The 22,682-nt window shown below is 42.6% G+C and overlaps 1 protein-coding gene across 4 annotated transcripts in view; it reads left to right on the top strand.

The window, feature by feature from the left end:
* Window positions 1-338: 338 nt before the first annotated feature.
* ZZEF1 (zinc finger ZZ-type and EF-hand domain containing 1) overlaps window positions 339-22,682 on the top strand; it is a 57,180-nt gene continuing 34,836 nt past the window's right edge. For 3 of the 4 annotated variants that reach the window (XR_004360454.1, XM_032707374.1, XM_032707376.1), the window contains exons 1-20: window positions 339-705; window positions 4,638-4,782; window positions 6,330-6,524; window positions 7,293-7,464; window positions 8,611-8,810; window positions 9,879-10,089; window positions 11,588-11,704; window positions 11,914-12,092; window positions 13,125-13,223; window positions 14,344-14,435; window positions 15,422-15,570; window positions 16,122-16,233; window positions 17,338-17,553; window positions 18,411-18,511; window positions 18,844-19,013; window positions 19,724-19,857; window positions 20,166-20,236; window positions 20,665-20,779; window positions 21,370-21,529; window positions 22,481-22,602. Coding sequence is in view for 3 of the 4 variants with exons in the window: in XM_032707374.1 (XP_032563265.1) it covers window positions 367-705; window positions 4,638-4,782; window positions 6,330-6,524; window positions 7,293-7,464; window positions 8,611-8,810; window positions 9,879-10,089; window positions 11,588-11,704; window positions 11,914-12,092; window positions 13,125-13,223; window positions 14,344-14,435; window positions 15,422-15,570; window positions 16,122-16,233; window positions 17,338-17,553; window positions 18,411-18,511; window positions 18,844-19,013; window positions 19,724-19,857; window positions 20,166-20,236; window positions 20,665-20,779; window positions 21,370-21,529; window positions 22,481-22,602 (3,099 nt within the window). In the remaining variant the exon portion in view is untranslated. The remainder of the gene's footprint in view (window positions 706-4,637; window positions 4,783-6,329; window positions 6,525-7,292; window positions 7,465-8,610; window positions 8,811-9,878; window positions 10,090-11,587; window positions 11,705-11,913; window positions 12,093-13,124; window positions 13,224-14,343; window positions 14,436-15,421; window positions 15,571-16,121; window positions 16,234-17,337; window positions 17,554-18,410; window positions 18,512-18,843; window positions 19,014-19,723; window positions 19,858-20,165; window positions 20,237-20,664; window positions 20,780-21,369; window positions 21,530-22,480; window positions 22,603-22,682) is intronic. The other variant, XM_032707375.1, reaches the window with a different exon arrangement.

Raw genomic sequence — 22,682 nt, forward strand, 5'->3', positions numbered from 1 at the left:
TCTCGTCCTCCTTCTCTTCCTTCTCTTTCTCCTTCTCCTCCTCCTCTTCTCCTTTTTATCCTTCTCCTCCTCTTCTCCTTCTTATCCTTCTCCTCCATCATCTTTTTCTCCTTTTCTTTCCCTTCTTCTCCTTTCTTTCTTCTCCTCCTCCTTCCCCTTCCCTCTCACACAGTGGGGGGGGGCGGAGCTTTACGACGCCCGCCGCCGTGCTTTGCGGCGGTGTGGCGCTGTGCGGCGGCGTGTCGCGGCGCGCTTTGCGGCGTTGCGGCGGCCCGCGCTGACAGGTGCGGCGGGCGGGAAGTTGCTGACTAAGGCGGGCCGGGCCGGGCCGGGCGGCACCGGCGGCTGCGGGGCTCCGAGCGCCTCATGGGGACGGCGGCGAGCCACAGCAGCGAGGAGGAGGAGGAAGGCGCCGAGGAGGGCATGGAGGGGCCGGCGGGCGGCGCGCCCCAGCCCGGCGCGGCCGCCCCGGCGCTGCCGCCGGCCGAGGTGCTGCTGGAGCAGGCCCGGCTGCGGGAGGCCACGGCGCGGCTGCGGGACGCGGCCCTGCCCGAGCCGCTCGTGTCGCGGCACCACAGCGCGCTGGTGCGATGGCTGGAGGAGCGGCTGAGCCGCGGAGACGAGGCCGTGAGCCTGGAGCAGTTCTGCGAGGTGCTGGAGAACGTGTCCCGGCTGGCGGCCGGCAACCGCGGCGAGAGCGAGGAGGTGAGAACGCCGGGGAGCACCGGGGGGGGACCCTCACGGACCACCCCGTCCCGCGCCCTGCCACGGGCAGGGACACCTTCCACGACCCCGGGTTGCTCCAAGCCCCGTCCAGCCTGGCCTTGGACGCTTCCAGGGTGTGGCTGACCCCCTATAGGGATCCGCCTGCCCGCCGGGGGCTGCGGGGTCGGGGGAACCCCCCGGGCCGGGTCTGGCCTCGGCACCGGGTCCGTGACCACTGACACGACCCCGGACACCCCACCTGATGCCGGGGGCGAGGCCAGGCCGGAGGGTCCTGCACCAGGCTGGCAAAGCAGCTGCTGGTGCTGATAGCAGCCTGTCAGCTCCCTGATACCTCCTTTTTTTTTTTTTTTAATTTATGCCAGTTATCTGTGATCATGCTCAGCAGTCGCTTGTGAATAAAACGGGTATTTACTGCAGTATTTCTGCTGGTGGGAGCACAGGTTGGAAATCCTGCCTGAGCAATTCCTCTCGTGTACTTCCCAGTGTTATCAGCGAGTCAGAGTTTTCCAGGCTTGATTTTATTGTAGCTTTTTAAAACCAGCAGTGGAATTTTCAAGTTGGTATCCCATTACTTACTGGAAAGTCAGAGGTTTGGAAAACTTGCAAGAAAGTGGTGTAACCCTAACCCTGCACAGACAGGTGAGGTTTTGGTGGTGTAAGAGAGTCCAGTTTCCTTTCAGTTGTGGGAAGGGACACGGGGAGTTTAATGTCTAGAACATTTAAGCTTTACCCATCCAAAATGCAGCAGAATACTCTGCCGGGAATTCCACACTCAGCTGAGAAAGTGGCTGTGTCTGAATTCCTCACTGCAGGCAGTTCCTGGGGCTCCCCAGTCACTTCCTGCTGTCTTTGGGTAGCAGAGTAACTGTAAACTGATAAATCACACACACACTCCTGAGTCAGTGCTGACAGGGGAACGGGGCTACTGCCATCTGGGAGGAGACTCATTTTGGGGTGTGTTTAGATCACACTGGTTTAAATGGCTTGGTAAAACGCTGCCTCCACTTCCAGTTCCTCTGCGAGAAGAGCCAGTAACAAACACTTCTTCATTTGTAACAACAGGAGGGTGAAATTCGTCCCTTGGGGTTCCTTGTGTTGGCACAAACAGCTGAGCCTTGTGGGCTGCAGGGATAGTTTGAGAGTTGTCTGTGTTGCACATCCTCCTCTGCACGAAGAATCTGTTTGTTTGGGTTTCATTTCCTGCTCTGGGGAGTGGGGAAAAAGCTTGTCACAGGGTTTGCCGTGGCACGGATGTGTGCTCACATCTGCTCTGTCCTGCGGAGGGGAGACGTCGGCGGTTCTGTGGGAAACCTCGGTGCCGTCATTTCTGTGACTGTCCCCAACCCACGAGCTGTGGGGTTTGAGATTTCCTGCTCCAGAAGTCAGTTTGGGGCTGGCAGGTCAATAGGTGTCACTTTTTGGTGTGTCTGGCACAGAGCAAGTTTTGCTCTGCCCTTTCAGTTCCTCTGTTCTCGGCGCGGGGCTGTGAGCACATACTTTGGATGCTTTATGGGCAAAGTGAACCTCTCTTCAAATGCAGAATCTGTTTTCTAGGTAAACTGAACCTCTGAATCCTTTTTTTTTTTTATTCAGTGGTGCTTGAGCAGTTGTCATGTCATGCTGGCAGCATTAATGCTGCAGTTCTACCAGGGGCAGAGGGGCAGAGTCCTGTCCTGCCATCCAACTCCTGAGCTGGGAGACGAGGGACTGATTTTTCCATGTGCTGTATTTCCAGGCAATCCTCTTACTCATCACTTCCCAGCAAAGATGTTTCTTCATGTTCAGGGTTGAACTGGGTAGGAACTGAGGATTTACTGCCTTTATTTAGGAGCATGATGCAGCTGGCTTGTGGTAAAGCTGCTGCTGCATTTGTAGCATGTCCCAGGGCTGAAAACAACTCAAAAACTCAGAGTACAGGTTGATATATTGATTTTTTCCCCCTTTTTTTGGCTTATCCCCTGTTGCACAGCGCAGCAGTGGAAATTGTGGCTGTTTTGTGTCAAATATAGGGATTAGTTATACTGAACAGTCAAAAAATAATTTTAGAGTTCTAAATTTGGTGCAATCTCCTGAGATCACAGGAGGAGTTTAAAAATAAAATAACAAAATCCTGCATTAAGATGCAAAGAAAAGCATATATGTGGTAATCCCTTCTTACATGAAAGTGTAAGAAACCAGTTTAAAGTAGCTGTCAGCAGATCCAGCCTTCTTGTTTTGTGTGTGTTTTATTTTCACCAGTAACATCACAAAACTTGCTCACTTTGTAGTTTAGTAACTGCACGGTTTGACTTCAAATATGAGGAGAAAAAGTCATAATGGTGAGGATGGTGTGAAACTGTACATTGAATTGTTTTGGCAGCTGAGTTATGTCTGTTAGAATTGATTCCCTCTGGCTTGTTCTCCTCGAGCAAAGGTTTTTGTTCTGGGATCTGCCTGATGCCCCATGTCAGTCTCCTGGACTGGCCGTGGTGCTCAGCACCAGCTTTGCTACTCAGAATAGTTTTTTAAAAGGTGATAATTATTATTTTAGCTTCATCTCTGTTTTTAGTAAGACTTCATAAAGCTGCCGAGCTGAAATTCACCTCAGTGCCATCTGAGCTTTAAGCAGCTAAAACACCTCGCTTTGATTCTGTTGTGCTCTGAGGACTTTGCTCTCATTTAAGTGCCGTAATTATGTCCTGGTTAATTGGCAGGTTATTTTGAGCTGATCAGCTCTCTTGGATAGACTTTTAATGGTGCAGCAAGTTTGATAATCAGGTAATAAACCAAGAGACTGAAGCATGAGCTGCCTCCCCAGCAGCAGTGATCCCTTGACTCAGACACCCCCGGGATGGGCTGTTCTTAGGCACCACATTTCCTTGGCCATGTGGCTGAACTTGAAATACCAAGTTCAGGGCTGGGAGACTCGAGTCTTGCTTGTAAAGAAATATCTTTTGTTAAGTGCATTCCCAATTTATATGGAAAAAGTGGGTACTCCTGAAATACTGCATTTCTCTTTTGGGTTAAGTCCCATTTTTTTAGCAATTGAACAAAAGTTTGTTTCAGAATTAAAGCTGATTGTGAAAATATGATCCAGTGACACACTACTACTAAAAATCTGGCTATAAGTTCTCTGCAGTGGCTAGTTAAAGTAATTAACATTTATGAGCTTGGTTCTGTTTTATAGGCCAAGCTGAATAAAAATACCATGTACTTTTGTTGGTTCAAAGTTGTGAAGTGCTGTCTGAGTTATTTTTTTGTACATGCTTAACACAACTTTTTATATGAAAAGTTACATGAAGGTCAAAGTTAATAAAGCTGGCAGTGGTTCCCTTCAATAAGGAAAAAAAAACCAACCCTTTTCTAACTCTCCATTGTTTCACAAATACTTTGACAAACTATATTTTGGTATTTTGTGTAGGAGGACAGTTTATGGAAGGAAATACACATTAAAAAAAAAATCTTCTGGTTCTCAGGACATTTTCTTCAACAAAGCAAATATTTAAACCCTGAAGGAATTGGAGTGGCTGCAGTGAGAGGGATGCAGCAGGGATGAGTAATGGAAGGTGTGGCTTCTGGAACAACCCACCCTTCACTGAAGAGCTTTCTGGGGTTCTTTAGTGAGCACCTTTCTCCCAGTCCCAGCTCTCCATGGATGGATCCTGCTGATTCACTGGGGGAGATGATGGGCTGTCTCCACCTAAGCATGACTACACCTGACTTTTATGGGAAGGCAGTGCAAATACCTCCAAACTTGCTAGACACTGCAGATTTCCAGCCAGGCTGTTTCCTGTTACCATGATTTCAATGCCGTGGAAAATTGATTATTTTGAGTTTAATTTAATAGTGTTACAACATTTCTATGAAATGCCTTGAATTCCTGCTTGAAGGAAATATGCTGAAATAAATTTTCCTTTTTTGTCCCTCCTCAGGCCTTTGCACAGTTTGATGTTGAAGGAGATGGCACTGTAGATGTGGAGAATATGCTGGAGGCTCTCAAGAATTCTAGTGGAGCAAATCTTCAGGGGGAGCTGAGCCATGTAATCAGGCAACTGCAAGCTTGTTCACTAGTGCCAGGTATGGGAGCAGAGGGACAAAACACATGGTTCCCCAAGTCCTGCCCTATAAAAGGGGTGCTGCTTCAATAAATTGCTTGTCCTAATCTTATCAAAACCATACTCCAGGAGGTTCTTGTTTCTTCAGTATCAAGCAAGGGAAGTTGCTATAAATTAAAAATATCCCATAATTGCAAGCAGAACTTCCTTTCACAAAGAACCACTCTTTTCTTCTCTGTGTGGCTGGGGAGTGTCTTATTCTCCTTTGGTTTATCTCACAGACAGAACAGAGCTCCTTGCAGGGTTTTGGTGAGTGCCCAGCTAATACAGTCTTGCACTTGGTCACTGGGGGAATAAATCCTCTGTGGAGTCTGCTTCAGGGAATGAGTCATACACTTTATTACTATTATATTGTTATTCAGCATTTGAAATCCTGCTAAAACATCAGTCAGGTTTTACAGTGTATGGTTCAGAAAGTGTCAGTTTCCAGAATTTAATTTCTGGGATAAGTATCAGTTACTGGCTTTCCTTTGATGGTAAGTGGCTAAAGGGGATTTGCCTTAAAAGATAAGACAGGAAAGGCTACAATTGGCTATAGATAAGTCAGAGGAGAGGACTTAGGATACTATTCTATGCATCTAAATGCACTGGGATTCAGAGTACCAATGTGAAGGAGCTGGAATGTCTTACCAGTTTGGTGGAAAGCATTAGAGATCTCCTTGGGAATAATCCACAATGCCAAAGTAAGATGCTTAATGTAGCTCCAAATGACTGATGCAAGTACATCCTCTTGTTAGCCAGGCAGCAGCTGCTTCACTCAGGTATTGAAGGTAAGGGTTTGGGACAGCAAAACAAGCATAAGATTTTTGGTTATTGTTTTCAATTCCTTCAGGCATTTCAAGTAACTCACAAAAATATTTGTCTGCACTTTTCCCTGTTTTAAAGGTTGCAAACTTGAGCTGCTTTGTGTGGTGGAATGTAGTTTCCTAATATTGGTTGCCATGCTTAATTTGGATTTCTCAACTAATAGGATTTAGAGGGGGAATGTGATGACTTGGTCAAGTCAGCTCATAGAATCACAGAATGTCCTGAGCTGGAAGGGACCCCCAAGGATCATCCAGTCCAACTCCTGGCCCTGCACAGACACCCCAGTAATCCCACCCTGTCCCTGAGAGCATTGTCCAAACACTCCTGAGCTCTGGCAGCCTTGGGGCTGTGCCCACTGCCCTGGGGAGCCTGTTCAGTGCCCAACCACCCTCTGGGGGAAGAACCTTTTCCTGAGATCCAGCCTAACCCTGCCCTGGCACAGCTCCAGCCATTCCCTCAGGTCTTGTCACAGAGAGGAGGGATCAGAGCTGCCCCTCAGGAGGAAGCTGCAGTCCCCGGGGGGATCTGACATCAATCTGCCCTTCTCCAGGCTGGACAAACCAAGCGCCCTCAGCTGCTCCTCACCTGGTCCCTCCTGACCCTTCCCCATCTTCATAGCCTCCTTTGGATGCTCTCTAATAGCTTTACATCCTTCTTACATTGTGGTGCCCAAAACCACAAGGAAATAATCTCTCTTTCTAGGTTTTATTGATATATTTTCTGAATCGAAAGAGCGGCTGGGCCTTCACGCCTCGATGATCCTGAGGTTCCTGCACCGGAACCGCATCTCCAGCTCTGCCATCCCATACCCAGTGCTGGAGTACTTCAACAACATCTGCACCATGCGCTCCTCCGTGCTCAAGGACTCTTTGGATCGACTTCTCCTGAAAGAGAGAGGTGTGTGATACCTGCTGGGTCACCTCTAACAGGCATGGGGTTGATCCGCACGCTTCTGTGGGGGTTCTTTGTTCACTTTTTGAGGCACATAAATTGATTTCTGAACTATCCACACTGGGATGTTCTCATCTTGCTCCTGACCATTACTGATCTGCCATATTGTCTGTTCAGTCAAATATCTCTACTGGTTGCCAGAAACTTGGTTTCCATGGGAAGTGAATGTTTGCTGAAGTTGGCTGTTCAGTATTAATAGATATTTTATTGTTTTGGACTGAAAGTAGTGAGTCTTTTCCTGTGTCTCTGGCCTGGTGATCTCCCTGGAGTGATGGCTCTTTTGCTTCACAGCTTGACTTGGTATTTTCAGATTTCTGCACTTCTATTGAAGTAGATCAAGTTACCTGGGGAAACAGTCTGCTTTGTCCCTTCCCTAGAGTAACTGAATCGGGGTTTTCTCTGTGATGTTTTACTTTTTCCTTTCGTCTGTTTGTGTTTTGGCACGAAAATGATAAAGCACTGATGAGGCCAGTAATGAAACGAGACAAAGGCTATTGAACTCCAGGCAGTGGAGGTGTTTTCATGCCATGAGTGGTAGATTGAGATTATTGCAATTCCACGTGAAATCAAACTTTGCTGTCTCATAGATCCTGTCAGAAACGGGCTGTGTTCTGTGCCAAGCAGTTAATTTGTTTGAGATAGTTACTGTAAAGGTATAACACTTCTCAAAACGAGCCAAAGCAGCATGTTCTGAGCAATTCCTTGTCTGTGCAGAGTACCCCAGTGACCTGAATGGCAGTGAGGAGTCAGACAAGCTGAAGTCTGTCCCGAAGTGCTACACCCACATAGAGACCTCGTCCAACTCCGCCGACATCGACAAGATGACGAACGGGGAAACGTCCTCCTTCTGGCAGTCGGATGGGAGCGCCCGCTCCCACTGGATACGGTGAGAGGGGTGGGGTGCTGGGCCTTAGCTTGGCCCTGGCTGCATTCCAGCTGCCCCCCAAGGCTGCTCCATCACTCCCCTCCCCAGCTGGAGCAGAAAATGAAACAAAAAGCTGGTGGGTCAAGGACAGGGAGAGCTCCCTCACCAACACCATCACAAATGAAATGTTCCCTTCCCTTTTCCCCAGAATTAACTTCTCTTCCCTTTTCCTCTCTCTCCTCCCCCTCAGAGGCACAGGGTGTGGGGAGTGTGGGCTGTGGTCAGTTCATCACATGTTTCTGCCACTCCTTCCTCCACAGTGGGAGGACTCATCACACTCTTCTCCTGCTTCAGGGTGGAATCCCTTCCATGGGTCCTTCTCAGGAGCTCACAAGTCCTGCCAGCAAACCTGCTCCAGTGCAGGCTCCTCTCTCCAAGGGGCCTGTCTCCACACAAACCCCCCACCCCATAGCCCCTCACTGCCAAAACCTTATCACACAAACCCAGTACAGGTGTAATTAAAAAAAATTGTGGAATCAATGAGTGACAGATAAGTATAGTGGTGGTTAGGGGTTTAAACTTGATGCAGAAGTCATTAATCTCTGCATAAAGTTTAAAGGCCTAAGAACCAAATAAAAGTTCACCTGTAAAATGCCTGCATCTGCCATTGCCTTGTTGTGGAGCAAAGCTTTCCAAGCTGTGGTACAGATGCAGTGGTTGGGACTTGAATAGAAGTGCTTTGCCACTGTCTAGAAAGTTCTATGAAACAGAAATGCTCAATGAAACAGAAATGTTCAGTGTTTTTTCAGTGGTAGATCTAAGAATGTATACTTAAAAAACCCCCAAATCTCATTTTTGTCACTGTTGACACTGCATTTTTATTCCTGAAGAATGAATTCTCAGTTGCAAATATGAACAGAAGGATCTACAGTCTCACTCTCAGAGGTGACTGGGTTTTTAAGTCGAACTTTTTTAGCTTGTCCACCATGATATGGGGTTATAGGAAGACCTGTGAAGCATGAGGTAAAGCTCAGAGGATTTATTTGTGTTTGTAGAGGTGGAAAATGAATGAATAATATAATACATATATGATAACAAAATCATTAAAGCGAAGTGCTTGACTTGCCTTCTCTTTACAAGAACCGTTTTATCTTCTTTGCTCTGCAGCTTAAAGATGAAACCAGATGTGGTTTTGAGACACCTGTCCATCGCAGTGGCAGCCAGTGACCAGAGTTACATGCCACAGCAGGTCACAGTGGCAGTGGGAAGGAATGCCAGCAGTCTCCAGGAGGTCCGAGATGTTCACATTCCAAGCAATATCACTGGCTACGTAACACTGTTGGAAAACGCTAACATTAGTCAGATGTGTGAGTCAATAAAGATCCCATTGGGATATTGTTTTGCTGCTTTTTGGAAGGTGAAAGGTTGGGTAGATCATGGAATGGTGTGTTGAAGTGTCATTCATTCGAGGTGAAACTTCTGACCTCGTCCTTGGGTCGGAAAAAATTGGTTTAATTGTAGTTTAATTTCTGTCCTGGAAGAGTCTTCCGAGCCTTTCTCGTGGTCTGTCTGTAATGTGGGCTCAGGGCTGAGGAGAAGATTGACTCAAGATGCAGTTTTAGCCTCTCAATTTGAAGACAGAGGGCAGTTTTAAAATATCTTTGCTTGCACAGTGAAAGCATATGTTGGCTGATAGTATCTAGCAAAAAATCTGCTTCTGAGCAACTGGGTTTTTTTAGTACCAAAACTCTGAAATTGGTCAGATGTAAAACAGGTTTTGTGCTCAGGGGTTTTAAATAGTGTTATTTTTGAGTCTGGTGGCTCTGTGGGTGCTATGTTGGAATCAATCCAAGGAAAGCTGCTCCTTCCTAAGATGGTTTCTACAGCTTCAGGAATTTTGTCCCTTTAGTTCAAAGAGGTATTTTTCACTGAGATGAACTTTAATTGCCACAAGAAATGGGCAGCAAGGGTGTTGTTCCTCAGAAGTAATCAGGACAACATCATCTATGCAAAATGGTCAAGAACTCAGTGAAAAATTTTGCATAACTTAAAACTTTGCTTTTAGGCTTTACTCCTTTTCCCCATCAACTCCACAACCACTCACTCCCAAGACGCTGCCTACGTATGTAGGTAGAAAGGTACTGGTGAAATAATCTATTTTCCACTTTGAGGGGCTTTTACTACTTTTTTCCCCTTAATTTCTAGCCATGCCATATGTATTGGACTATTGAAAGGCTAAATTTTCCCAATCACAGTGTGTGCAGTGAAGAAACACGTGTGCACTCGTCCACATGTGGGAGGACACTTTTGCGCCTCCTGCCATTTTTTTTCCTAAGGGGTTCTGCAGGAATTATCGTTGGGAATATCTGCACTCTTCTAGATCTGATCCAGCAGAAGAAATGGGAAAAAAAAATTCCTGTTTTGTGTTTTGACAGATGTACAGATAAACATCAAGCGTTGCCTTAGTGACGGATGTGACACCAGGATCCACGGGCTCAGGGCCGTGGGCTACCAGAGGGTGAAGAAGGTGGCAGTGTCTGTGTGTGATGCCTCAGCCATCTGGTACTGGTCCCTGCTGACCTCCCTGGTCACAGCTTCCATGGAAACAAACCCAGCATTTGTTCACACTATTTTACAGAATACTCAGTAAGTACCAAAGTTCCACGCTGAGGGATTTTATTTGGTTTTATAAGTGTTTTTTTTTTTAAATACTTCTGGCTTTAGTAAGCTAATCTGCCTTGTGTAACTGGTTTCCACTCCCTCCACTGAGGTGTTTAAACATCTTTTTGCCATGTCATTGTTCAAATTTTTGATGTTTCTCCTTTATCCACTTGCATACACTGGAAAAGTGTAATTGTCCTGGCTGTTGTGTCTGATCTAGTTGCTAAACCTTGACTGAATGGACACTGAAAAATACATTTTTTTACCCTTGCTTTGACTTGTCATGATGTTGAGAAGCCTTAAGTTAATTAATTTTCGTTGTCCAGTGTTGATAATCAATCAAATTAACATCTCCCCCTTATGCGGTTAATTAACCTTATGAGGTTAATTTAGCCTAATTTTCAGCAGATTTCTGCCTGTGTGATGCCTTGTCACACTTTCCATGGGGATATAGTTGAGTCTGTGCACTATCTCCATGCAGATATTTGCTTGTGGTGATTGACCATTTTCTGTGTAACATTTCCTTGTTTGATTGCCAAACACTTCTGCTGGATGACTTGAAGGGTTGGAATTCTAAGAAAATGTTTCCACACCCACATCAGCTTTTATAGAGCTTAGTTAGCATGATGCCACCAAACTGAGGAGCAGTGCTGATTAGGTTAATGAGTGCAGCAGGTTAAAGTCCATTAAGCCTGTCTTTTAATTTGAGTCATCTGTGAAATCTCTTTAAAGTTTAGATACCTTCATACGTGCCCACACCTGAGGAAGTTGCAAGCTTTACTCAAACTGAGGGCCTTCAGTTTTAGCACAGTTTAGATATTTTTTAGAAATATAACGTGAACTCTGAACTAATAAAGCAGAAAAAAATTATGTTGACTGAAAACAGGCTTCCAGGAATTACAGATTCAGCGTTTAGAATTATAAAGCAAAACCTCCAAACTTTAGTATTGGGTAGAATGGCTTTAGTATTGGGTAGAATGACTTTGATGAAACTGCTTGAGAATTCCTATTTTCTGGGGTTATTACATGATTTTTGGGAATTCACAAAAATTCTGGTCTGAGCTAACAAGTGTCTTTCTGTAATTATTTTGAAGGAACTTCAAAGCCATTTTCCCTTTACTCACGAGCTCTTGCTCAATTCCAGAACAATTTAAAATGAAGCAACGCTTGCACACTGAGCTGTTTCTAATGCTGTCACAGATTTAATTCAAAACTCCTGCATGTGTTTTTTCTCATTAAATCTGAGATTATGGGACTAGATTCGAGATTACCCAGCAGTCATTGAACTTCTCCCTGCCTGGAACTCAGTCCTGCCATTGCCTTTGGAAGAGCTTCTCTGCGTAAATACATTTTGTGCACTCAGCAGCAATTTGCACAGACCTGCCCACACAAAGCGTGAAGATTCAAATGTCTGATTCCTTTGGGGAGGCTGTTTTCTCCCATTCTGACTGGTTTCCTGCTGTTGTGTTTCATTTTTCCCTAGGAAAGCACTGCAGCACATGCCACCTCTCTCCCTGACACCGGGCTCCACGGATTTTTCCAGCTTCTTATCGCCAAACGTTTTGGAAGAAGTAGATAGTTTCCTGATCAGGATAACAAGGTGAGTTTTGTTGTTTGCTGATGCTCTGAGAAATGGTTTAGGAGACTTTGTGTAGCAAAATCTTACCTTTTTACTCACCTGCTATTTTTTTTTAAGTATCTTGAATAATTCGAAGACGTTCAGGCACCTGAGAGATTCCATGGCAGCATTATTTAAAGCCAAAATATCCCAGATTTTCTTCTCACACTGTTGTTGTTTTCCCTCCCCAGTTGTTGTACTACTCCAGAGGTGGAGCTGACACTCCTGGCCTTTGCCTTAGCCCGGGGGAGTGTTGCCAAAGTGATGAGTTCCCTTTGTGCAATCACTGAGCATCTGGACACTCCGTACAAGGCTTCCTCTCTCATCGCTTCCATGGCAGCAGTCAGACAGAACCTGCTCTATAAATATGGTAATGGAGCAATTCCTGCATCCTTTACAGGCCATGCTTCAGAAAATGCACAGCTTTGAGTTGTTCTACTTGTTGTTGGGGTTTAAAATTCTATACAGGGCTTCTAAATTAAAAACTGTCACTGAGGAGACAACCTGGGAAGCTGAACTGCTCTGAAAGTTGGGGATTAGATCAGCTTTCTGATCAAAGAATTGAACCAGGGGGCATCTTCTCAAGGGAGAAAACATGAACTGTGTAGATAGTGGCCCCTGTATCAGGTGGTGATGATGTTTGTGTTGCTTAAAAGGCAAATGATATCAAGTATTTCTGTTGTTCCAGTTGTGTGTGTTCAGCCTCAGTAAATGGTCTCACACAAATTTAAGATGTATTTTAAATGTGACACCATCACCATCTATTTAAAGTTCTTTTCTTTTCACTTTTACCAGTTTATAATCTGAGTTAAACCCAAGTTTTTATAATCTGAGTGTGTCATGAGTGTAGAGCTGTTTGTGGTCTGACGTCAGGTGGTGACTTTGCTGTATTGGCTGTACTTGTTTGATAAATCTGTATTTTCTCAGTTGTCAACTTCTGAGGTTATCATTAGTCTCTTGTGAAGAATTTTACCCATTGCTTGCCTTTTAGTATGTTTTGTCAGTACTTCTTGTCTTGTGCCAGAGAATATGTGAATTGTTTTACAAGTATCAGTGCTTAGTTCAAAAGCTTTGAAAACTGCTTGGTTTTCTCCAGAGTAGCCACTGCCTTTTGTAAGACAAGTGGTATTTCATGGATTGTGAATTCCAGAGTGTGCAAACAGTGGAAGGAACACTGTCATGATTTTAATTGTCCTTCTGTCTCTATTTAAAACTTGAATTACGTTACATTAATGTATCTCTCATACTCCAGTTTCCCTCCCTTTTTTTGTCTGAAAGTGGTAAAAATCTCATAGTTTTTTGATTTTTTTTTTTTCCATTTGTTTTCTGTATTAAGAACTTTAGAAAACAAATTTTACCGTTTTGAAATGAATTTGATAAACCTGTTCATTTTCTCACTTAGGAAAACCTTTAAGACTGACTCTGCAAGCCTGTGATGTAAAGGGAAAAGAAGATAAATCAGGGCCTGAAAACCTCCTTGTGGAGCCTTGGACTGGGGATGGTAAGAGCCTGCAGTTTAAAATCCAAAATATTAGAATCATAAAGTTGTTTAGGTTGAAAAGACTCAGCCAGACATAATGACTGTTAACGAGGCCTTGGTGCTATTCTGTGTTTATTATATATATTTGGTGCTTCTTCATAGTTTTATGATATGAAACTTCTATAACAAAAAAAAAGCAAACCAACAAAACAAAGAAAAAACCAAACCAATATATAAAATCTGTTTTGCAACACTGTGGATTTCTCAGGAGCCAGTTTATTGTCAAAGCAAAGCAACCAATCAACAAGATTAGATTTTGGGGAGAATTATTGATATCCTACGTGGAAGTCAGCCATGAGCTGTCCCTGGGAATATTATACTAGAGCCCATTTTGTGGGTTGAAGTCATGAATCCTTCACTGCTGGTTTCCCAAATACTGATGGAGAGAGATGGTGGAAATCATTGAAATTCTCCCTGACTCCACATAACTATTAATTCTCCTTTAAAGCCTCTCTTTGTTAATGCAGTGCTTTTATGTACTGGATACAACCTGAACAAAGAGATTTGTGTTTCTTGGGCTTCTTTTTAAGTGAAATGCCACCTAATCTTTTTTTTTTAAAAATGGTTTATTGTCTTGTGCAGTGCTACTGGTGAACGAGAGCCATTGTGACAGAAAATCAGGCACATTCTAAATGCTTATTTTAACGCTCTTGTTTGCTCACATGTGTTATTTGAGTTTATTTTTAGTTGTTTTGTGGATTGTTTTCTGTTTTATGGGTCACAGTGTGGGGAACTGAGTTATATCTGTGAATGAATTATACCAGTGAATGGTTATATCACTGAACAGAAGCCCCAAGCCAAAATAATATTTGGGAATTACTAATACCCTTTAATGGGGAAACACTCTTGAAACTGCTGTAGATTATTGCAGCTCTAAGAGAGTCACTGCCTGGAGGTACTGACATAATAACAATCTTTTAACTTATCTCTTTCATTTGGAAACGTTTGCTAATGAGCATTTCACTGGAAAAGAGTGGTGGTTTTGTTCCCCCCCCCCTCAGTCCACAATCCCAGTATTCTCCTTCAAACTCCTTGCCCTAGCAATCGTTCCAACCTCATTCTATTCCCACTCCTGCTTTAGGTTTTCTTACTGAAACTGGGAAAACCAGAGCAAGTATCATTCTTTCGACTGGAACTGAGTCTTCATTTCAAGTGACACAAATCAGAATAAAGGTATGTAGTTCCTGTGTGCTTTTGAAGCAGAAGGGTTGCTTTTTGCCCTGGTGGTAGAATTAAATTGGAATATCTTTTTATATGAGCTGAAATTTTTAATTCATCCTGAAATAGTGTTGGTTTAGAGTTTTACTTTGGTGTTAAGTCACAGAGAACTCCAGAAAAAGAAGGTCTTAAATTATTCCAGGGAACCACAACCATGTAGTAAAGACATTTATTTTCTATTGATTTTGTCTCTATCTTGAAATATATATCTCAAGCCAAAGACTCTGTGGTTTCTCTCTAAAGAGTATGGATTTATATGTAAGGTCTTTTATATTTCAAATATTTTTTGACTGTGTGAATAGCAGGTTTCGAGATACATAATGTGAGTTTAGATTAAATGAAGATATTTGAAGTCTGTTTAGAGACACCAGTGTAATTTGAACATTTGGTGTTCCTTTTATCTGATTTAAAGGCAAGATGTTGTGATTAAATCTCATTGCCAAGACAAAACTCTGTGAATTAGCTAAATTAATTTATATATTTAAGGCAAAGCAGTAATTTCATTGCTGGAACAAGGATACATATTTCAATGTCAGAGAGACCTAAACATGGATGGACTTCTGGCAAGGAAATTCCAACTGGAGCTGGAGAGCCCTAAGTTATTTAGCAGTGGAGTGATACTGGGAGACATGATCTCAGTTTGGGTTCTTTTTAATTAAAAAAGTATACAAAATTAGAGTGAGAATTAATATGTGGAACTCTAGTTAATGTTAGGGGGACAAATACAGCCAATATTAACCATGTACATGATCTCAGGGGGTTACAGCAGCTTTCATAACTCTCCTCTAAATGTGTTTCATTTTCCTGTGCAGCTCCAGATGTCAGTATTTGCGAGGATTTAGTTGCTTTCCATAACTGTTTTCCTTTTTTTTTTTTTTCTGTGAAAGACACACCTTTTACTGTCATCTTTTGAACACATTGCTCTGGATTTGCCCTTCCAGGTCCGGAAAGGTGCCATTGGGGCCCAGTGTGGGCTGGTGTTTGCTTACAACGGGGCTTCAGAGAAGTTCCACGCAGAGGAGCATTTCAAAAGGTTCGAGAGCTACGACAAATGGAAGCTGAGGGAATTCAAACAGTTCTTAAAAAACAGGTAGGGGTGGACTTTTTCTAATGATTGCGTGGAAAATAGAAGTTATGCTTGACCTTTTTGCAATGCCACTGAAACTCCTGAGAGTTGTTGCATGTGACTTAAAAATGGTGCATCGTTTGATTGTTACTTGTTTGATTTTACTGAGCCTCAATGTGATGTGTGTGTATTTGAGGAAATGTGTGTGTAGCTGTTGTTCTCAGCCTCTTGATTTAGAGACCTGTTTTGAAAGGGATATAACAGAACCAACTTTCTACTTGAGCTGCAGCTCACTGGTAACAGAAATTTTTAGAAGGATTATATGTTAATTAACTTGTATTCAATTAGTTTTCAGAACTGTTGCTTAGGAGTGAGGGGGTGATAGGGACCATGACTAATAAAATTTCCTAAATTTTCTTACCCTAAACTGTGACATTCAAGGTATGTGACACTTTCTGTTGTCCCTTCTCATCTTTATAGCTATAACATGCTCTAAATATTTTGGTAGAATATCAACAGCTTTGCAGTTGATAAACTTTTCCTTCACGAAGTGTGTTAAATTCTTTTGAACACAGAAGCAGTTGTTCAAGTGATGATTTGGGAGATGATGATCCTATTGGCTGGTTTGAAGTGGAAGAGGAATGGGATGAAGTTGATGTCAAAATGCAGCAATGCAGGATTTCCCAAGTAAGGAACCACACAAACCCCTTGGCCCAGTCACAGTGAGCAGGGGCTCCTCTCTGTGCTTTGCTCTAAAGCCAACTGGAATAAAAAATAAACCTAATTCTTTTTGTAAGGGACAACTCTGCTGGGTAGGGGCAAAAAAACAATGGCCTTCTAGTTATATGATGGAATTTTTCTCCTCTGAATTTTCTTTTTCCCTCTATGCACATATATATATATATGTAATTAAGTGATACTTCAGGATCAAATTTAATACAAAAGGACCTGTTAATGTGCAATGACTGGTTTTATCATGCTGAAATATTTCTAAAAAGAGTGATGTGATTGTTGCTTTATTCTGGTATCTAGACAGATTCTCTCCTGTGTAGTTGTAGCATTTGTTCTTTCAGAGCCACGTTCTTCAATCTGGGTTTTAGTGGGCAAACAGTTACTAAGGAGTCCCATCAGTCAGGGTGATTTCCCTGGGGAAGGATCTTTGTTTCAAGAATGGCAGAAGATGGGCTTTCATTTGTAGTGCTTAAGGAGGAAAAGTGGCTTTTCAGATCCTGCTGTGGTAGTTCCCCAGTCCGTGTGAACTGTGGGAATTAGCAGAAGTGGTGGCACAGTTACAAATCAGCTGGGAATTTTTCTACCACCATCCCTGCTGCTGCAGAGTAACTGGGTACATGGGGATGGCAGAGCTTGCTGTTTCCTTCAGCTTTGCATTCTGCACCTCACTGAGGACAGATTGATAACAGCATGTTTTAAATATTACATATTGATCCTCTGCTTGCTTTTAAATGCACCTAACAGGTTTTTTTACCCTGCAAAAATACTATAAAGGCAAGGAACAGCACCTGCAGAGTGAATGAACTGATAATGAATTAACTAACCTTGCAGCTGCTTCTAGAGGTCACAGACCCATCACTGTGACTGTTTTGGAAGTAGGGAGAGATCAAGCTTAGCCTGAATCTCAAGCTTAGTGTTTTAAACCTCTGGAAGTGATTGACAGGGAATAAGGCTTGGCCCCCCCAACCCCACTTGCAGTCTCCTCACATAGGCCTTTTGAAAGCCATATTTGCACTAGTTTTTAAACCCTGATCTTGTGCTGTGTTTTTATCCTTCTAGTACTTGATGATAAAGTTCTTGTGCACAAGACAAGACACAGCAGAACGTCTGGGGGTCCAGGGCCTGAGTGTCCTCGGGTACCTTCGGCCCATGCGGGACGAGCCCAGCAGGAGCATGAACTGCCTGCAGTGCAGGAGGACTGATGAGGACACAGTTTGTGGCACAACTCTGCTCCTGAAGACACTTCATTTCATCCAGCAGCTGGCACAGGACCTGGTATTTTTACTTCTTGGGTTGTTTTGAGCCTGTGTTTCCCGTGCTGAACGTAATAAGGTTGTGCAAACAGAAACTGGAAAGGGATAAAGAGAAGTCTGGGTGTTTTTAACCGTGGTTAAAAAACATGTTGGGGAGAAAAAAATGGTTTCTGAAAAATAGCATTCTGTGTATGTTCACTGAATGTGACAGAATGTGCTCACTTTGGGTCCAGAAGGAAGTGAAGAAGTGTTTTTCAGCATGAGGTTACAACGAAGTAGGTGGAACAGGAGGATGCCCCATATCTGTTAGTGTAGCTGGTTCTGAAGCAAACATCTGGAAAAATGCACAAAGAGGAAGCTAAGAAGATTTCATATATTAAAACATTCCTCTTTTTATCTGGAATAATACATACACAGTTAAGAGCTGTGACTGGTGTGTGCTGTTGGGTGTCAGGGTGATGTACCCAACCCCTGAGGATATGTGTCAAAATGATGTTTTGTTCTTTCAGCACATGTGTCTGTGCCTTTACAGCTTCAATTCTGAACCATGGGCAGTCGATCTCATTTTGACTGTTTCTTACTTTCAGTCAAATTAGAGGGAGAGTTGGAGGCTGGAAAGTCTTTTAGTGGTGGAGAACAGGGATGGGAGCTCAGACATCTGGAAAGAGGAGAGAGCTCTGTGAAGGAGAAGGTTTCAGCATGAACTGTCACGTTTAGACACTGAAATATCAATGAAAGAACTTACACTGGAATTCAGTGTAGCTACAAATCTGTAGGAAACCTGGCTGCTTTAAGCCCAGTGCTCAGGGATTTACGTTTTATAAATGTGTTCTGTATAGAGTTAATTTTCCAATCCTACCTTTTATTTGCCTTTTTAAGGTTCAGCAGAAGGAGAGTGGATTAAAATACAAGTCATTTTTAGATTTCACAGGACTTGATTTGCAGCTGTTCTGGAATTTTTACAATAAACTTCACCAAAAGTAAGTCACTTCTTTACTCTCTGCTGAGGCACTAATCTCTGTGCATGTGTATAAATAAAGTATACTTAGTTTAGTTACAGCAGTTTGTTCTTCCTAAACTGCATCATTTACATAAATAACATTTTCCTACTGCTGCCATATGGACTTTTAACTATAATGTTATGTGGAAGCTTGAACTGTAGATTAATTTAGCTGGTAGCTATGGCTGTGTGCTTTCCACTCAGTGTTTTTTATCCATCTGAGATGGTGACTTTCATAGCATAATTTATTTGGTGCAAAAGAGCTTCTTTTCTAGTTTTTGCTTGAGTTTGTTTTCTGGGGTTTTTTTACAGCCCAAGGGAAGAATGTATATTTGCTCAAACACTGCTGTTGCAGCTTCTCCAGAGCTGCTTCTCTGTACTTACTGGAGACAATAAAACTGCTAAACCTCAAGAAACTCCTCAGAGCAAAACAACTGGTCACACAGAAGCTGCAGAAGAGCTTTATAGACATTTGTGTGAAGGTAATTTTTTATTCAATATATATAAGTGTTTTGTCTGTTCAAATTTGGGAAAAGATATTTATTCCTAGAGGCCAAGTTGGCTCCTGTTCCTCCTTCAGGTCAATGTGTGCTAATTTAAGTCTACCACAGGGAAACTTTCCTTGACCCAAAGAAAGGGTTTTATAGATTTTTCTGACAATGGAAACAGCTGCAATAGAAAACTCCTGCTTGAACCAGCAGGGAATGTGACCCTTTACTGTTACAGGGATGCATTTATTTCTGAAATTTCATATAAATATAAATGAGCTCACAAGGAGTCTGTAAGGTTTACAGGAAGGTTCTGGAGCCAGTGAAGAGAATGGGAATTAGACATTAGATTTCGTTGGAAGGAGGGTGGCACATTCTTCATTCAAGTGTATTTTGAATAGTCTCATGCAAAGTGAGCTGCAGAGAAACCACTTCATATAGAATCTGTCACATCTTAGAAACTTTATTAGCTTTGATGGTTTTCAAGTCATGATGTTCCTAGAACTAATTTACTCAGTGAATAAATATATTCTCAGGCAAATCTTTCTTGCTAGAAGTTAAAAAGTTTCCCCTCCTCTTCTGTGGGTATAATGGGATTGCAAGGACTTGAAGCTGTGTGATCTTAACATTTTGAATTCAGTTATGCCTCTAATATATTAGTATTAATTAGAACTTGTAATTTTGTTTCCTTCTTGTCTGAGCAGTGGTGGATATGGGGGACAGTAACTCCATGCCAATGAAAATGCTAAAAGAGGAAGTTAAGAACACCCTACTCAGTGGAGCTGCAGTGTTTTTCCCAGACAGGCAGACCAGGAGACACCAGCTCTTCACCATGATGGTAAACCATTACATGAGAGATTGCTTGTTCAGAACCTGCTTGGTTTGTGCAGAAAAGAGGACAGATCTGAGTTGTTGTTGTCAAATAATGCATACTTTGTCCCATTCAAGTGAAAACCTTATTTTTTTTTTCTGTGCCTCTTTTTACCCTTTCCCCTTTCTCTCTCTCTCTGCAGTTTATCCAAAGATAGAGGAGCTAACCCTGCCTTTCTTACCAAAAATGAATAGTAGGGGGCAGCAATTAGAATTCTTTCTCACAGAGGAGGGAAACAGAACATATCATAAAAATAAATCTTTTCCCTTTTCTAGAAAAACATCACAGAGCAGGAACATAAGCAATCTGTACATCTTGCCTTCAGGTCCTTGTGTACCCACTTCAGGTAAGGGGTCCTGAAATTGGTAATATTTGTCTGATACCCCACATCTGTTCATAAGTTTGTATATAATCCTTTTTAGTTATGATACTCCCCTGGAAAATAATTCTCCAAAATATTCAAGGGATTTTGCTGTAGAAAGGAGATACTGCTACTCCTCAATATGTTTATTAACTGAATAGCTGTATAAAACATTGGCCAAGGCTGGTGCTGAAATCACATTGTATTGCTCTTAGACTTCTCCAAGGCTGTCTTCCAGGTTTTTAAGTGATTGTTTGCCCATGGTGATGCTTGTTATTGATTTAATCCGTCTGGAGTCATCAGAACACAAACTTTTGATTTTTCCAAGTAATTATACAGTAGGATCTCTACAGATTTTGTCACAGAAGAATAGCTAAATTTGTGGTTTGTAAAGAAGATCTTTTGTCTTGTAGTGATCAAGATCCTGGTGGGCTCTTACTATTACCAGAGAAAGGAGTTTCTGCAAATTTTGACATAAGTGAGGTGTTGTCAGTCATGGACACCCTTCTGCTGGTGGCAGCACGAGAGGTAACTGTCTTTGCACTGCTCCTGCTTCTTTGTCATGGATTTTGTATGCCTTCAAACACAAGCTGCCTGCCTGAGATGGGTGCCAAGGAACCAGCTCTCCTCTCCTTCTGGATGCAGCTATTCCTGGCTGTGCATTGGTAGGATTAGGTTTTCCGACCAGCTCTGAGGTGTTTTCCTTTCAACATTAACATTCCGTAACAGTGGAGTAGGTAATGTATAAGATCTGGTATTTTTCCACGGGGAGACACTCGGATACAGAAGTAATCATCCCTTTTTGAGAGGATAGAATTGGCCATGTCACTGAGGGAGCTGGAAATGGAGGAGGGCTATTTACATATGGAGAAAAAATGTGCTGAGAACGTCGAGTGACTCATATGTGGCTGTTCCTATTTAAAATTGAGATATATCAAAACAAAGCCCATCAGTTGCTTCATGTTACAAACTGCCTGTCATTTGCATTTCATCTTTTTTTTTCTGGGGTGAGTGGGATGAGAATGTCCATCACAGTTGACACACAGCTACATATTGTGTGTCATTCTGCAGCAGAAGAGGCTGCATTACATTTTTCAATGCTCTTCTTTATTTTTCAGTGTGAAATGATGATGCTGGATGTTGCACAGCAAGAGAGTGGCACAGTCTTGGCTTCCTTATTCTGGTCTGTTCAGGGCAGCCTCCTCTCCTGGTGCTACCTGCAGCTCAAGGGCACTGATAATTCAGCCAAGGATCTTGCAGTAGAAATACTTAAAAACTGTAAGTGCTGGGGTTGAATGCAGAATTAATTGTGGTGCAATACAGGACTTCAAAGTGTGATTTTGCAAATTGCAGTGTAATGAGGGATCACCAGAGGTTGCCTGAGGCACACTCATATCTGTCATAGCACTTCTAATCTCTCTAGGAAGTAATTTGTAGGCACATTGAGCAACCTGGAGTTTTAGCTGTAATCTTACCTTGGGAGAATCTCCAGAAAGCATTTCAGGGAGTTTAGAGGGTCAAATACTGAAAAAAACCCCCAAACTACAAATAGTTACAGACTTATTTGAATGTTTTAGTTTAAGTGTCCCTTATTTGGATAAACTCCTGGGTTTATAATATATATTTTGCTAGATATTTGGGATAGCAAGAAGAAAGGAACTCGCTTAAGAAACTGGATACTTCTAAGGGGTTTTGTTGGGTTTTTTGAGGGGGATTGGGTTTCTTTAATGCAGCAGCTCAGTATTGAATAGTTAATTGGACCAAGTACTTAACAGAGGTGTAATTTTTTATAAAATTACTTAATGTTAATGTTATTTGTATATAAATAAGTTATTTGTATATAAACAAGTTATTTGTATATAAATCAGTTTAAATAAACATTTAAAAATGGAATAAGGCTAAAGCTAAAAAACTTCTACCCTCACTTGTTGCTTAATAACTGTTCAGGGAGGCTACTGGATACACTGAGGTTGTTGAAACAATCTTGGAGTGTTTGATTAAATTACTCATCACTCATCTTTTCTGTGTTATCATTGACAAGCATGACTTGTTTCCTCAATAGAAATATCACAGAAAACTTCTTTGAACTGTTGGGTGTCACTGCCTTGGGGCAGCAGATCCTTTCCTGCTTTGTCCTTGTGCACATCCCATGCATTTCATGTTTGATGAAGTGGGTTGTGGGAGCAAATCCTTGAGGTGGCTCTTAAGGGTTTTTTTTTTCCTCTTTAGATGTGGGCCAGTTCCTGTCAAACATCAGAACGATTTTGCAGTCACTTTTATCACAATATAGTGGCAAAACTATAGTAGAAAAAATCAGTAACTCTGTCTTTGCTATGGCAACTCGTCAGCTGGTAAGTGAGCAGGGGGATTTTGTCCTGTTTCTGGGTGGCATGGCTGTGTTTTTTGGGCATTTTCATGGGATCTGTGTTTT

Source organism: Chiroxiphia lanceolata, chromosome 20 (assembly GCF_009829145.1).
Source record: "Chiroxiphia lanceolata isolate bChiLan1 chromosome 20, bChiLan1.pri, whole genome shotgun sequence".
In the NCBI taxonomy this organism is placed as follows: Eukaryota; Metazoa; Chordata; class Aves; order Passeriformes; family Pipridae; genus Chiroxiphia; species Chiroxiphia lanceolata.